Genomic DNA, 16,290 nt, shown 5'->3' with positions numbered 1-16,290 from the left:
CCGTGTGCACATAGCAAAGAACGAGCACAATGCCTAGTACTCAAAGCCGCCACAAGATGTCGCTACTGGTATCATCATTAAACATTTGCAGGCGGGGGCGCATCAATGGGGAAAGAAATAAAAGAAATATGTTCGCATCGCTCACGCCGGCGCGGCTCGTTCTTGCTGACGGTGGGATTGTGCTCGCGACGAAGCTCTTGGCGAACGCTTATGTGACGGTTAAGTGAACGGTTTCTATTAGTGCTTAATTACGTCGCTTTTCTTGCTCTGCACTTTATTTTATTCGCTGTATGCGATCAGGGCACATTTTTATTTTATTTTCTTTCGCTGATCGCCCGTTTTAACGGTACGGTCACACTAGCTCTATCAGTTTGTCAACACTGGACATTTTTTTTTCTACGAGGACATTGCACGCAAAAAAAAAAAAGGATGCTGCAAGAAAATTCGGTTTACTAACTCAATGGTCGTGTTATTCATGGAATTACGAGACTGTTTCATGAATGCAAAAATATTTATTGGAACTTTGTGGAGTACGTGCAGTTGATCCAGTTCACGTGGCAGCAAAGAACTCCGTCAACTTCTACTGACGCTTTTTAGTAAGCGTCGGCATTATAAGGCGCTCGTATGTAGACAGGGCTACCAAGGCCTGCTCATGTGAATGCGCGCCCGCAGAACATCCGGCGCATCCATGACTTGCGTCGGTGTAGGCGCGCTGCTCGCCACATGGGCGTCTTGGTCAGAGTCGTTATCCTCCATTCCCGTGTCGGTGACACTCTGAATTATAGCGGCATCATCCAGCTCTTCGGTTGTAAGAGCACAAGCTTCGCTGAAACAAGTCTTCAAGTGTCACGTTGCTGGGAGCACCACCCTGATCGCAGAGTAGCTGCCACGAGTCACCGACGTCTGTGCTGGATGTGGATGGCATGCTTTTGTAGTCGTCGTCATTAGCTTCGCAACCCAGTTCTTGGTTTGAGTGCATGCTATCCTTGAAGCCCGCTTTATTGAAGCAGTTCGCTATAATCTCGCTGCTCGTCGACTCCCATGAACGCGATAACATCTCCAAGGTCATGAATACGTCGATTTTGGTCTCTCTTTTGAGCTCAATGTTCAGCAGCAGCCTTTCAATCACCTGCTTGCGGTACGAACACTTCACGCTGTTAATAATACCCTGGTCCAGTGGTTGTATCAGGGAGGCGGGAAAATATTTGAGCTCGACGTTGGTGAGCGCACAGTCTTGAACATGATGCGCGGAGCAGTTGTCCACAAGTAGGCAGATGCTTCTATCCTGCTTGCGCATTTCAGCATCCAAGTCTTTCAGCCATTTTGTGAACAAATCCCGCGTCATCCACGCCTTCGTGTTTGACGTGTATTTCACCGGCATCGTTTTCTTGCCTCTAAAGCAGCGCGGCTTCTCACTTGTTCCAATTACGAATGGCACGCGTTTATCGCTGCCATTCATGTTGGCACAGAAAAGAACAGTTAAACGCTGCTTACTGTGCTTGCCATCATGGCATTTGTCATTTCGCAGCGCCAATGTTTTCTTTGGCAACAGCCGATAAAAAAATACTGTCTCGTCGGCATTGTAAATGTCGGCGACGTCGAAACGCGCCAAAATGCCCGGGACATGATCACGCAGCCAGTCAGATGCTCCAATCTCGTTCGCCTCGGCCGACTCGCCGCTGGCCACCTTTCCAACACTGTTGTGCCTCTCCTTAAATCGTTGGAGCCACCCGCTGCTGGCTTTGAAGTCGCACCCAAGAATGCAAGCGAAATTCAGGGCCTTCTGTTGTAGAATGGCCCCGCTCAACGGCATGTTTTTGGCACGCATATCCAAGAACCACATGAAGAGGGCCTTTTCTACGTCGACGTAGCTTGCCTCCTTTAATCTTTTCCGCTGCAGGCCTGAGCCACCCGCACTAACGGCAGTCATAATGCTTTCTTTCAATTTAAGAATCGTTTGTACCTTTCGGCAACAGTCTTCTTCCTTTCACCGTTCATTACTTCAGTGATGAACTTGGCTTTCATGTCCATAGACAAAGCTTTTCTCTTGCGAGGAGCACTTTTGAACACATCTTGAACACAAAACTCACTGAACGATGAACAGAGCCAAGTCGAAGAAACGCTGCTGCTGTTCGTAGGCCTCAGTCGAGCTCAACGAGACACTCTTTGTCAGCCTCCTCAGGCCTCACGTACGCATATTTCCGGTTTGCGCTTTCACGTTCCAAGTCTCCGTCTGGCCAGTGGCGTCACATCTTGAAACTTCCGTGCCGTGGGTTTTGTATGCGTACGACAGATGGCGCGGCTGTACGTTCTCGCAGATTCCCAGACTGTCGGCAAAAGTGGCCCGTAAAAGGGCAAATACAAAATGCGTTTTGTCTCGGCTAAACTTTATCTCTCATTCGATTATGAAAGTCGCTCCTGGCACATGCATGGGATGTGCAAGGACTTCGTTACATCGAAAGCGTGGTACAAAATTACTTCGTTAAATCGCGAAAAAAAAAATACATGGTTTTCAATGGGGAAGTGATAGAGAAATGAAAAAGATTCGTTACATTGCGAATTTCGTTACATTGAGGTTCGTTACATCGAGGTTCGACTGTAACCCTCTCAAGCAAGTAGAACCATCAGTGAGTCATTCTCAGCCTCGAGCAACACAAGCTTAGCCACTTGCACTGAGCAACTGTGACCGTTCCCGAGCGCTCGCCGCGATTCAAGATAGCTTCACAGTGAGTAAGAGGCGGCGTGGGGCCGGCCAAAAGATGGCACCACCCTGAATGGGGGCGCTGACATCGAGGCACCCATTAGCAGACGACTCTCGCAGCAGTAACTTTGGTGGTGTGATGATTATGCAAAAAAAAAAAAAATCAAATTTTTGACAGCCAGTGTTGGGAAGTGAGCATTATGCAAGTAAATACAGTATTGCTTTGATGCTATTGGAAAATGTGCTCACGTGTTCATGGTAACGGTGACTGCCACATAAACATTCTGGCAGTTCAAAGCTGGCGAAGCATATTTTTTGTCAGAGTTGATGCAGCGCATTGTGTGCATGAAATAGAAACTATAGACCCTTTACAGCGCGAGCGCATGGGCGCTGCCATATTTGATCACGTGACCCTTCCGCCATCGCTGGCCTTCGGGCCTTCTGGTTTGACGGCTTTCGGCGCGCTAGTACTCGGCTGCACGGTGCGGCGTACCCGCTATTGCTGGGGACAACCAGCTTGTAGACAGCCGAAAAACTTCCTGTGAATGCTCATAGTGTGTTTGTAGGTGCTAAAAAAGGTTTAATTTAACCATGTATTTCATTTATTGCATCCTCCTAACTATCTGCATTGGCTAGACGTTTCGACAAACCGTCAGCCGTCGACTCATTTTTTTTAAACTTTTTTTTTACCAATACCCTCTCTAGCGCTCTCAGTGGAAAACATTTTCTGTAAAACTGAAAAGATTACAAACTGATTGTCCCCTCAAACTTATTTTTTTTTTAATTTTCTTGCGCAAAGGGCGAACGCATGCTCAGACTATGCTGGCTGAGACGCATTATGAATATTCATTTAACATTGTGCACAATACTTACTGCTCAATATGGACGCGCGTGTAATCCCCGACAATTGATAAGATATAATTGTATCTCCTGTAAACGTCCTGGCTTCAAAAGACTATTACGCTGCTTGAAGGCCGCATCAGGCGCTCAGCGGCGTTCACCTGCGCTCGGGCGAAGGTGACTGGAAACTGCACCGGAATTCAGAACGCACAGTACGCAGCCCAAGCAAGCGGGGATATAAAAAAATCTTATCATGGTAAATTTCATCATTGGCCCGTGCATTAGTTTCATAAAAGCAGCAGTTATTACATGTATTTCAGCAGTACTTGTCTAATTAAAGTTTGGTTTTGTTTGTGCGGTGTTACGTCCCAAAGCGACTCAGGCTATGAGTGGAGGACTGCGGAAATTCCCATCCCTTGGGGTTCTTTAATGTGCACTGATATCGCACAAAACACGGTCGCCTGGGTTTTTGGCTCCAGCGAAAAGCAGCCGCCGAGGCCGAGATTCGATCCCGCATATCCTAGGGAATAGTACCTAATTAAAGTAAACAGATTCACTTACATGGCCACACTAACTTTCCTTCTCTGCGCATTCAATTCGTATAACTGCATAGACATTAATAGCAACGTCAAGGTACCTTAACGCCCTCCGAAAAAAACTCGGCAGCAGTGCAAAGACTCAATATATCCAATTCCTGAGAAAACGTCAGGGTCGTTCTCGCATTGCCATGGCTACTGCCGGCGCTAAAACAAGCTGGGGCGTGAGGTATAGCCATTCTCTTCAATTCACAGGCGCTTTCTTGTCCCAGAAAGGAACATGAACTCGTGATACATCTCCCAGAAAAACGGTTGCCTAGGCCATATTGTGCACCTTATCGTCTTCTGTTCTTCCGCCAATAAACAACAGGGTCATTAGCTCTACTTCCTCGCGGAATACTTCGATAATACAGATGACACCTGTATCAAGGCAGCGCTGTTTAAAAGTCAGCTGGTATTCTTACACAAGATACACAGCAGCAGTTAGCACTGCGCGCCGATGCGTTCCGAAGGCCAGCAATGACGGCCGTCCTGGTGGCGCCACCTGTTAGGGAAGAGTTGAACTACTCGCTGTAAACGGTCTATACTCTGTATTGGGACGGGGTCAGTCGGAATGCGCTGGACGCCGCTGAACATGGCAGTCAGCCTAGCATTATGTGGGCGCTGTGACCGTGCCACGTGCTAAGTTGGAGTGTTACAGCATTCTCTGGGGTGGGGCATTAATCTCAAGTTTGATCAAATGTTACACTGTAGGGTCATGTGGCATTTATGAGCAGCACACAGTGCTGGTTGTGTTTCATAGTTATGTGTGCTGTGAACCCCGCATCATGCATTTTCCACAGGCCTTGTGCTAGCGACAGAGTGCATAGAGGTGTTCACAGGCCGAAATATAAGTTCTTGGCAAGAAGAACAAATTTTGTGTACGCAGTTTTCTTGCCTCTCTAAAAACATGCAGGGTTCTAACTATGAGCAAAGACTTAATTCTGTGGCCGAGAACTCAGCTCGTGTCTCACCCCGCTTCCACAAAGGCTATTCGAGGCCAGGAGCAAGCCACAACAGAGATGCGAGAGGCGCCAGCATGGTGCAAATCTCGGAACGGAAATTGAAATGTCTGTTAACGACGGGGGTGCATGGTGGACAGGGTGATCTAGGTCGGGTGAGAACTCAGATGCTCTTGCATTGAGAGGATGCAGAAAATAATTTTTATGCATCCTGGACACCTAGCGTGCCATGGCAATGTTCGCGCTTCCGCAAAAGTTGCTGTGCCTGGCCCAGTTCGCCCGAGGCAGAGGGCTTCAGAGCAGCCCGAGCCTGGCCCGGGTGGGGCCAGGTACGGGCTTTTGGACTGGCCCGAGCCTGTGCACATTTCTAAAAGCGCAGGTGTACTGTTTCGTGAATTCAGATTCATGTGTGTCGTTAGCATAATTTTTGTGGAAAATGAACAAAGGAAGCGAAGACACGGATATTTTCCTAGCATAGAGGTCTGCAAAAAGCGGAGGTATTTGTGTTAGCACACTTGGATCCTACACAATTCATCTGCACATGATGACATCCTGAACAACTGTCCGTTGTTTTCTTGTATATTTGTAGGTGCAAGTGTAGGACCAGGTTGTCTTTTATTTTATTATTTCTTAATGTAATGATGACCAACTAGCCTCAGTCCTTTTCTGGATGGGGAGGGAAGGCAGTTTTCATACGGGGGCTGTTGTTCTGTACAGGCAGTGTTAACTTGACCTAGATTCTACCACCATGGGCATTGATGTTCTCAGAGGTCAAAGAAGGGCAACTGTTGCTTCCTCAAGCAGTAAAGTAAAGCATCTTGAAAAAGTGTCAAGTTGAAGGCCCATTAGTGGGGCAGAGAAGCAGCTTCATCACGGCTTGTCGTCTTTGGCTTTAAAGGGATTTTGAGCACTGATGTAGTGATTGTGCATTGATCACGCTTTATTCTTGTGGCTCAGAGATGTCAGAATGCCGATCGAATCTGACAGCGGTATGCATGGGACATCAGCCTGAAAGGTGGCTGTAGAGGAGAGGCTATTTCGTTGTTGCCAGCCATATTGCTATTCACACGTCCTTGTTGCTGCCTCCAGCTGCTGCAGTCGTCGGAACACTGGGTGCAACATCTATGGCTGACAGCTACGGATACGTGCCTGTGGTAACCGCTGGTGGCATAAGCACTGAGACTGTGGCCAAGGAACTGGCGGAGAGGATAGAACCTGACCTGGCAAGCGATCTCGAGAACCAGTTCTCACCAGGTATGTCCTTGGGGCTCTCCCTCTCTTGGGAAATGACAGTGCTGGCTTTGTGTACCATCAGCAACAAATGAAATGTATGGATTAGACCAAAGAAATGGAAGCAGCAGAACGGAAAACCTTAAATGAAAGAGGCCGGTTCTGGGGCACATGATTTTTGAAGTTGTGTGAAGGTCACGTTGAGGAAGTGCTAGTGCATCCCACCTGTGCTTCTTGCGTTTTGTTTGTTTGCATTGTGAGCATTTCGTTTGCATTTCATTTGTTACTTATGGTACTTGCCTATGGTGCACAATATTCTGAGTGCTCGTCATCAAGAGTATGGAGGGGCATGCTGTAGAGTAACCTATGTGTTAAAAAGAAACCCAAATGGTTCTTAACGAAGCGGTACAAATGCACATTGACCTCCTATGATGTCCAACCTAACGTGGAGTTAGGCGTGCTGTAGGCGGAGGAAGGCACGCACAAATCTGCTTGTAACTGCCTTTATCCAGACTGCCATTGGGGTGTCCATGCAGAACCCTTCACGTGCCTGTGGTTAAATTTTCCTCTTCTTTTGCACTTCCAAATTGCATGCTTGATTCTTTAAAACATTCCACACCCTGAGGTAAGATACAACTGTTGAAGCTGCCTAATAAGTTCGTAGCAGCAACACAAAACATGTTATACATGCGAAGCTGCCAAATCAACCCTCTGAGTAGTCTCTAGCATCTGTTTCTGTACTTGTGAAACTGAGAAAACTGTTCTAGGCTGCTCAGTCGATTTATATGTTTTGATCAAACGTTCTGAATGTGTAGAACGAATGCTTCCGAGCGTTCCCCCAGAGTACAACGCCTTGGAACGTAGGCAGCTATTTATTAATTTTTAAAAACTGCATTTTTTGAAATTCGAGGGCTGCTCGGTTGTCGCGTGGCAGTGAGATTTGGAACTATTCTGCCATGAGTACATACTTCACAACTGCAGAGAACGACAGGCTGCCATTAGCTGCAGCCGCGACGGCCACTACGTCATGGAAATACTTCCGGTAGCTGCGAAAGTCTGCTTGAGTGCTGCATGCCTGCATGCCTGAACCCCTGAGCTTGGTGCTTTGGTTCGTAATGTTAACCGAGAAGGTGGTGGCGTCTGACTGAAAGTGTGCATCGGCACCAGAGCGCGAAAAGAGCGCGAACTGGTCCGATTGTACACTTCTTCTTCAGGTCATATTTCAGGAGCAGCACATAAAATAGGTGGCGTCAGCCTTCGTGTACCGATCGACAGTGCAGCAACAGCGTATTGTAGTTGCGTCTCGTCTAATTAAATGGGTCTGCCCTCAGCTGCATTGCGAAAGTACACAAATTCGCATCGGTTCAGTGCAGCACCGGGTGCCGCCAGGTTACCGCAGAGACGCTGTCCTTGAGCGCTGCAGCCGACAGTACTCAAATCCGGTCATGCGCTGCTCCCTCGTCGTCGCTGGGCCTTGTTTGTTCAGCATTGAAGCTACGGCGGACGGCGTTTTGGAATTGGCTGCTTGGCTGCCTCTCTAGCTTAGTCGCTCGCATGCTCTTGTGTACGATTCTTGTGTGTAGCTGCGGAAATCGATGACAACCTGCGCTGCCGAAATGTATGTGCCGAGCTGCCTTGTTGATGTTTTGCGCCGTCGATTCTGACCCAGACGATGCGTACAGACGAGATAACACATGCGTGCACGCATTGGTACTTCCTAAGCGATATGCGGAAGAATAAAAAAAAACACTACACTACCCTTTTTTGTTAAGGGGGGACGCGGGTTTCGAAAGTCGAAAAATCGCGAAAAAGTCTGCTTTTCAAAAAGTACATATCTCGGCTGTATATGTTATAAACTATCTTTTCTATAATTATAGACGCCTAATTCATCGTGGAACTGCTTTAAAATAAATACACAATTGGGTGCGGCAGCCCCAGAGTCGCGAGCGAACGGCAAAAGTACCCAAACTTCGCGCGTGCGCCATTTCTCTGTCGCTGAACCGAGCGCTGCCATCTTGGTCTTGTTTTGTTTGTGAATGCTTGCCCTCTTCCATGTTGCCTTCGCCGGCGGTGCCCGCGGCATAGCAGAAGCATGGCTCGCTTGTGATTGGGGGCCTCACAGGGATTGTTGAGCTTCTTGCGTCTCGAATTCGGGCTGTGATTGGACAAAGCGCGCGCTCCGTGAGAACGTGGGGGATCGCACGACTGCTATTGGCTGCTGCGCGCGCTGACGCGGTGGCCCCTCCCCGGCGCGTCGTCTGCTCCGGCTGCCTACTGAGCTGGCATTCTTTGTGCGTTCGCTGAATTGCTTCATGTCTCACCATTTTTGAGATCGCCGTGATCATCGCTCGTTACTGATTCTGGTGACGTGTTTTGAACGGTTTTGTGCACCTTGTGGATTGTCGCACGGTCGGCCACGATGCGCGCTAATAAGTTCAAAACACCGTCGTTCTGTGAATACTGTCCGATTTGCGAAGTTAGCGAAGCGCATTGTCAACGGTCGCGGAGACGCTTCTATCAGTGCTGCCTCTGCTACACCACTACTAGATGACTGCTCTGCCACTTCCAACTGCGCATCTTTCGCGCCAACATAAGGAGACGGCGTTTGAAGCGTGCCTGCTGTACGCTTCAAACGCCGATCTGAGCCTCCCGTATCGCGTCTGTCATCGCAAGCAAAAACGCGTCGTCCACTGTTTGCATGGAAATGCACTTTCAGAGGGAATCGGGGAGGTGGAGGCACAACGTGCTGCAGTGAAAAAACAAACTTTAGACTTGAAAATGCCGTTTTAAACTTCAAGGGACGTTTTCTCAGAGTGAATTTTTTTAATGGTATGGTTGCTTAAGCCCGCGGTATCTCTGGAAACGCTAATCGGATTCCCACCTGGTTTTTTTTTATTGTGTGCCTGAATAAATTTCTGAGGGCAAGACAAGCTCATTTTTTCAAAACATTGATTCTGGAATTAACAATAATCAAAATTAGACTAATGCAAGTCCAATTAGTGGCACTAACCTCAATGCAGTGCTAAGTTTTTCAGCAGGGAAATAAAAAAAAAAGGGCTCTGTCTTGCCCTGTGGTACCTATTCAGGGACCTTCATAATGAATTTTATAGGGCCAACACATTTTGCAAGTTCTCCAGGCATGGTACAAGGAACCCATGTGAACCATTCTGATATACTTCTATAACTTGAGTACCAATGTGCGCAGCTTCATGAAACTTTGAAGTTATTCAAATGGCCGTGCCATGAGTCTACCCTAAAAATTTCATTCAGTTATCTCAAGAAACAAAAAGTTGGTATTCGAAGGTAGCCTCCCCCCTTAATCTCAATTCTTAAGATTCGCGGACAAGTAATTTGTGCTCTACTGTAAGCAGATATCCAAACTTCGTTGCGATCTCATGAAATGATCAGTCCATGCTCCCCACTGATAATAGTGTATACATTCCAATCGTTATGCACCACAAGAGATGCCTCTCGCTGACTATCATGAAAGTGCTCGTTCTTGCTAAAAATGAGGGGGTTTGCACGCTTGTAACTCGCACACTCGTCTGCCAGCATCAGGTCTCTTCGATTTGGCTTGCTCTGGCTGCACTAGTTCTGAAGAGTGCTGCAGCGGTGCCAGGCAATCACGTGAGCGTGCAGTGCCTGTTCCGACACTGGCGTGCGACGGCAACTGCCAAAACTTGTACGGAAGTGTAGGACTCTGCAACCTAGCAGACGCATGCATGCAGTACAGTCAAACCCGGATATATCGAACTCGTAAAAAAATGGGAATTAGTTCGATAAATCGGGTAATTCGAAATACAGCTTTTATAAAATTTGACTATGTATAAACCGCACGTCATTAAAAAGCATTCTTTATTTGATAAAAACATTTACGGTGGGACTATTAATGCGAGAAATAGTCGCTGATGTTCTTCTGCTTTTTCATTTTGAAAGCATTATTCAGCATGCACTTCTCAACGTTATCGAGCGACTGGGAACAGCTGAGCCCACAGCCTTCTATTGACTCACAGTAATGGCGAGCAACGCTCAGCGCGTGAAGTGCATCGGAACACGATGGCGGGTCCGAACTCGTATCCTCACAGTTACTGTCGCCGGCGACATCCCTAGTGAGATCGGCAATGATGTCTTCGTCAGCAAGCTTTCCGGTTGTCGGAACATCGTCGTCGACGGAGACGAAGTCTGTTGCTGCAGTCCCATCACAAACAGCACCCGGGAACTTGGAAAGCAGGCTGAACAACTCATCAAGTTCCTCCGCTATTGAGGGGTTCACTGTAATTGTTTGATGAGCTCGCGCCAGCCTCGCCGGAAGCACAGAGTCCACAATGACGGAAGCAGTTCTGAATTGTTTCTTGTTTGACGTCGTTCCATGACGCATTCAGCATGGTTATTGCTCCCAGGAGGTCAGTTTTCAGCTCCCGGCCAGTGTGGAGGTTTAGCAAAAGCCTCTGCACAAGTCGCTTTCTATAGCCTGCCTTCAGTGCACGAATGACACCTTGGTCTAAAGGCTGCAGCACCGACGTTGTGTTGGGCGGAAGAAAACGAAGCTCGATGTTGCTGACGCTGACGTTGCAATGGTGCGCAGAGCAGTTATCAACCAGCAAGCAGACATTTCTGCCTTGGCTTACCAGGTCGTCGTCCCAGGACTTGAGCCACTTGCCAAAAAGTTCGCTTGTCATCCAAGCTTTCCCGTTCCATCTGTAAGACACCGGAACAGAAAGTGCGTTCTTTAGGCACTGCGGCGATTTACTCTTTCCTATTACGAGCGGTCGAAGCTTAGCTGACCCGTCGACGTTGGTGGCGAGCAACACGGATATTCTGGCTTTATTGACCTTCCTGCCGTGGGACTTGTCATGACGACAGGCCAGCGTTCTGTTCGGAAGTATTTGCCAGAACAAAGCAGTCTCATCGGCGTTGAATATATCACGGGGATGGTACCTTGTTGTGATGTCGTTCCAATTTTCTTCGATCCACTTTTGTACGCTGCCGAAATCTACTGCGCGGCTTTCACCGGTGACAGCACGGCTGATAATGCTGTGACGCTCTTTATACCGCTGCAGCCAGCCTGAGCCGCCTTTGAAGTCGGGTCTGTTCAGCATGAAAGTGAAATCCTTCGCTTTCTGTTCGATCATTGGGCCAGAAATGGGGATGTTTTGCGACCTAGTGTCTACAAACCATTTGTACACTGCTGCCTCTACGTCTTCAAATGCAGCAGTCTGTACTCGTCGAGCGCTGGTGGTAGCAGCAGGCCTCTTGTCCGCCTTAGCCCTAACGTCGGCCTTATTTTTCAAAATCGTACTCAGCGTGCTTCTGGGGATGCTGTACGCTGTGGCGACATCCGACTTCTTTTCTCCGCGCTCAACTCTTCTGATGATCTCCAGCTTTGCAGAATGGTTAGGTTCTGTCGCTTCACAGCAGCCATCTTTCACGAAGCAGACGAGCTCACCGCTCCCACAAAGCTATGAAGCACACGGAACGAAGCAGTTGAGCGAGTCAGAGACAACCGCATGCAGGCGCACGTGGCTACGAGGTAGCTGCGAGTGAAACAAGAGTGTGCGGTCGAACCACTTTTGCTAGGGGTGGCCGGGTGGCTGTCTGAGGGAGCGAGAGCAGCGCCGTGCGAGCGCTGTTGGGCTAAACCACTTTGTTGGGGAGAGATGTTGGCGCAGCTCGCCCAGCTGCCACGCGGGAAAGCCAACTTCTGGAGCAGTTTTGCGCGGCTGGAAGTTCGATATATCAAGCGCGGCTGCTATTTTTGTTCGATATATTAGTATTTTTTGCTATATATTTTCTTTTTAACAATACAATGTTCATAAATTGTTCGATATACGGGGTAATTCGATGTAAACGGGTTCGATATAGTCTGGTTTGACTGTGTACATTTCATGTATCGCGTGCCGTAGGCCTACTGCACTTGTTCGGAAAGTGGCGACGACTTTGCGACAGTGACGTTGACTGCGACCAATTGACCAACCTACGTGCGACTGCACGATTGTTATATCGGCCGGTCAGCAAAAATGCCATTCATGTGCCTGGGTACGAGAGAATTAACACTGTAAGCAATTGCCATGAGTATTACTTTAAATAAGACTTCCTAACGAGACGCTTGATTGGTTCAACGGTATAAATCTAAGGATTACGGTCTTCTGTTCAAAAGCGCTGCTGCTGAAAAGACGCACATACCTCATTGCGCGGTGTATATACATTGACTCTCAGACGTCTATGTACTCCGTGGGCGACAAGTTTGATGCCGCAGAGTTGGTGCGCACGCTATCGTATGGATTGGGCCTCTCACACTCACTTGGCAAGACAGTAACTCGATCATTTGCAACTGATTTCTGTTCGTAGCAACCCTTGTCAGCGTTCTGAGATTTTGTTGTTCTGGCTGTAAGAAGAAGGAAAAGAAAATGCACGATATTCGGCCGCAGGAAACAGTGTGGACAACGTAGCATTACTCCAGCACAGGTAGTTCAGAAGCACTGGTCCTATCCACATCGCTGCGCAAGATGCTGTCAATACTACATAGGACAACGCGGCCACATACTGCTATGTATGTGGCCACAACTACATATAATACCGCTCCTCTACCAACAAAATGCTGATCACCAGCATGCAGCCCAACTACCCTGTATAGGCAACCATTCGCGGATTCGTTAGCATCGAACCGTCAGGGTTCTGAAGGAGACGGACTTTACAAAGTTCTGCACAACGATGAGCAACATCGTCTGCTCTTGACCAAGCGGCGCGTGCACCATGCTGCACTTTTTTTTTTTCTGCACCTCCTCTGGAACGAGTGCAGGATGGGCGAGAGCTCGTGCAGAACTAGTCCTGCACCTTGACAAAATGAGGAGAGACGTGTAGACGGCACGGGTGGCACCGGCGTAACGAGGACGGCGGTGCTGCACTGCTCGAACTAGTGCAACTGGTGCAGTCAAATCGAAGAGACCTATCCTTGCAGAATTGTTGCAATCGCGTCAACTCCATAAGGAGACCGGCCAACATTGGTCAAACCGCAGAGGGAGGTACCAAAGCTACTGACACCGGAGACTGGCCGGCAGTGCGAGAGAAAAAAATGGGGTCTTGCAGAAAGCCCTACTCGGTAGGATTGCACGCTAATTTGCACTCAATGGGACAGGGATATGAATTGCTTCTCTGCGGCAGCCGCCGGTGTGTGGGGACAGCAGCCTGCCCACATGCTGGTGGTCGAGGGAGATGAGACAAGGTTGAAGGCTGTGCAAGCGCAGACGGGAAAGGAAAGGCAGAGACCGATGAATGCGTAGGCAACGCTCGAGAAAACAAGTGCGACAACGGGAAGTCTGCGAACCGAGCGTCACCCGATGACATTTCATGGTCGGAGCAGAGTTGCCGAGCTATTTTCGTTTTTTTTTTTGTGTGTGTGTGTCAGAGTTGAGTTTAGGGGGAAGAGGAGGAGCGCTATTTTTAATTGCTGATATCTGTTGTTAATGAAGCTTGCTGAAAAATTCTTGCTATGAATTGACTTTTGAGGGAGTACCTATCTCTCGACCGATTTTCTCTACCTCATTTTAGGCATTTCATAGTCTCTTTAAGAAAATTTTGCCCATCGCTCAGAAGTGTTTGGGGGTACGCAACTTCTGTTCTGCTTTTTTACCAGTGAAGTTTTTTTTCCTAGTCCAGTTTGAGCGAAGCGCCTGCAGAAGCTTGCTTCGTCTGATCCTTGCATAATTATATTGCCTCAATCTCTTGGTGTCATCATGTGGCCGGACTGCATTACCGGACGTTTCAGCTAATCTTAGCCATGATAGAGACCCGTGGTTCTTCGTCTTGCTCTGTTGAGCTCCCGGCTGCTTTGCCCATGTCCTAGTACGCTGATTAAACCTACTTTCTGGAAAAATCTACTGTAGCTATTCTGGCTGTTTGACGGTGACAATATGAGCGCATAGATTTAGGTGAGAGCTTGGTAGGTTAATAAAGGACAGGAAAGGTTAATGTGGCTAGATATTACTAATTATAGAAAGGAATGGGAGACTGTCAGTTTTTGAAAGTCTCTGCAGTGTGGAGTGCATTTGGCTTCATTATGTGGCTGTGTCACTTAGAAATTAAATGCGTTACCAGAATTTTAATCAGCGCTTTGTGTCTATAGAACACTGTGTATTTTCAGCTGAGTATAACGAAGCAACATCAATTTGTTTTTTAACGTAGCAGAATTTTGTTGCTGCCTTGAGATGAACCCAAGGTAAAAATTGTTCCGCGAGCTCAAAATGGGGCACCCACCGGAGTGCGTATGTGAAAGTGGGTGTCACTTGGGAGGAAGATGAAAAGCGCAGGGCCAATGTAAATGCGTGTGTTAAAGTGCACCTAGCCTGCTGCGCCATCAGGGGTAGTACTGGTAAGGTCTGTGAATATAATGTCGGACAAATCCACTAGGCGACGCGACAAGTATGCATAATGTGCTGCCAGCAAGACCAGACGCAACTGTGTGAAGTGCTTCGATGCTAGTGCTTGACCATGGCCGAGCTTTAACCCTTTCCCTCCCGATGACGATTATACTCGTCATTGGATTCTGTACCTATATAGCCAATGACGACTATAGTCGTCATGCGCAAAATTTGCTCACGCAGCGAACCAACGACGACTATGCTCGTCCTATTGCATTTAGTTGCGGTTTCTGACACTAGATGGCCATAGTTGTCCACACTTTTCTATTTCTGTGTCGTCTTTCGTCATATTCCCGCCTCGAACAGCAGCGTGTGAAAAATGGCTGCCCCTGTGCCGCACGTGAGTGAAAGCTCGCGCAAAAGAAAGTACTGTGATGACTCCTCATCAGATGATGAGAGTTCTGTGGAGTTGTGCTCGGACACGGAAAGTGACGTGTTGTCATTCGAGGATTCTGACGACGACAATTCTGAGGATGGACAGGAAAATCTCGCAGCTGCACGTGAGTGGTGCCCCATAGATTTATCAAATCCACCTGCTGCACCGCCGCGTTTCCCGTTTTGTCAAACGCCTGGGATAGCTGAAGTTCTGCCTGATGCTGAAGATATAGTGGCGTGGTTTGAAATGTTTTTTGATGAGGAAACTTTCGACATAATGGTGACTGAAACGAACCGGCATGCCAGAAACTTATTTCGGTCCAACTCCAATTCATCATGGAGGGAGATCGACAAGCAAGAGATGAGAGTGTTTCTGGCTCTTGTAATTTTGCAAGGCATCATTGTGAAACCACAGGTTCAGCTGTACTGGTCGAAGAAGGAAATTCTGAGTACGCCAGTATTTGGAGAGGTAATGAGCCGAAACCGCTTTCAAATGCTCATGCGTTGTCTGCACTTTGTGAACAACGAAGAGCAGGTAGACGAGGCAACTCATCCAAATCCGAGGGCACGAAAGCTGTGGCCTGTACTTCAGAAGCTGAATGACAAGTTTCTGTCTGCATATGTACCGGAGCAAGACGTGTCTGTCGACGAAAGCCTCTTGCTTTTCAAAGGTAGACTTGGGTGGAAGCAATACATGCCTCTAAAACGAGCCAGGTTCGGCCTCAAATTCTTCCTCCTCTGTGAGTCCAGCTCAGGTTACATTTGTAATTTCATCCTCTACACGGGCAAAGGCTCCGTGCCGGAAGACAAGGCAATGGCTATGGGAACGAAGGTTGTCATGACATTGATGGAGCCATTTCTCGACATGGGCTATACCGTGACAGTGGACAACTACTACAACTCTCCTGAGTTGATAGACTTGATGATCACACGGAAAACAGATGTTTATGGCACAGCCAGGCCCATGCGGAAGGGTATGCCTCCGTTCAAGAAAGAAAAGCTCCAAAAGGGTAAAATCGTTGCGTACCAGCGCGGCAAGTGTCTTGCAATGCAATGGCAAGACAAGAAGACTGTGACTTTCCTGAGTACTGTCCATTCTGCAACAATGGAGGAAGTTGTCAACAAAAGAAATGAAGTGAAGTCGAAGCCAACAATTGCATTAGACTACAACAACACCATGGGTGGTGTAG

General features: G+C 48.0%; 1 protein-coding gene across 1 annotated transcript in view; it reads left to right on the top strand.

Moving 5' to 3' along the window:
- The window catches only part of l(3)L1231 (zf-C3Hc3H domain-containing lethal (3) L1231), a 55,963-nt gene that overhangs the window by 21,867 nt on the left and 17,806 nt on the right, over positions 1-16,290 (top strand). The window contains exon 9 of the mRNA XM_084607464.1: positions 6,168-6,332. Within this exon, the coding sequence (XP_084463590.1) occupies positions 6,168-6,332 (165 nt within the window). The remainder of the gene's footprint in view (positions 1-6,167; positions 6,333-16,290) is intronic.

The sequence above is a fragment of the Amblyomma maculatum genome, chromosome 6 (genome assembly GCF_055883805.1).
Source record: "Amblyomma maculatum isolate TAMU_Amacu chromosome 6, ASM5588380v1, whole genome shotgun sequence".
Classification (NCBI taxonomy): domain Eukaryota; kingdom Metazoa; phylum Arthropoda; class Arachnida; order Ixodida; family Ixodidae; genus Amblyomma; species Amblyomma maculatum.
Note: the sequence above shows the minus strand (reverse complement) of the source record. Positions and strands in the feature narration are given on the sequence as shown.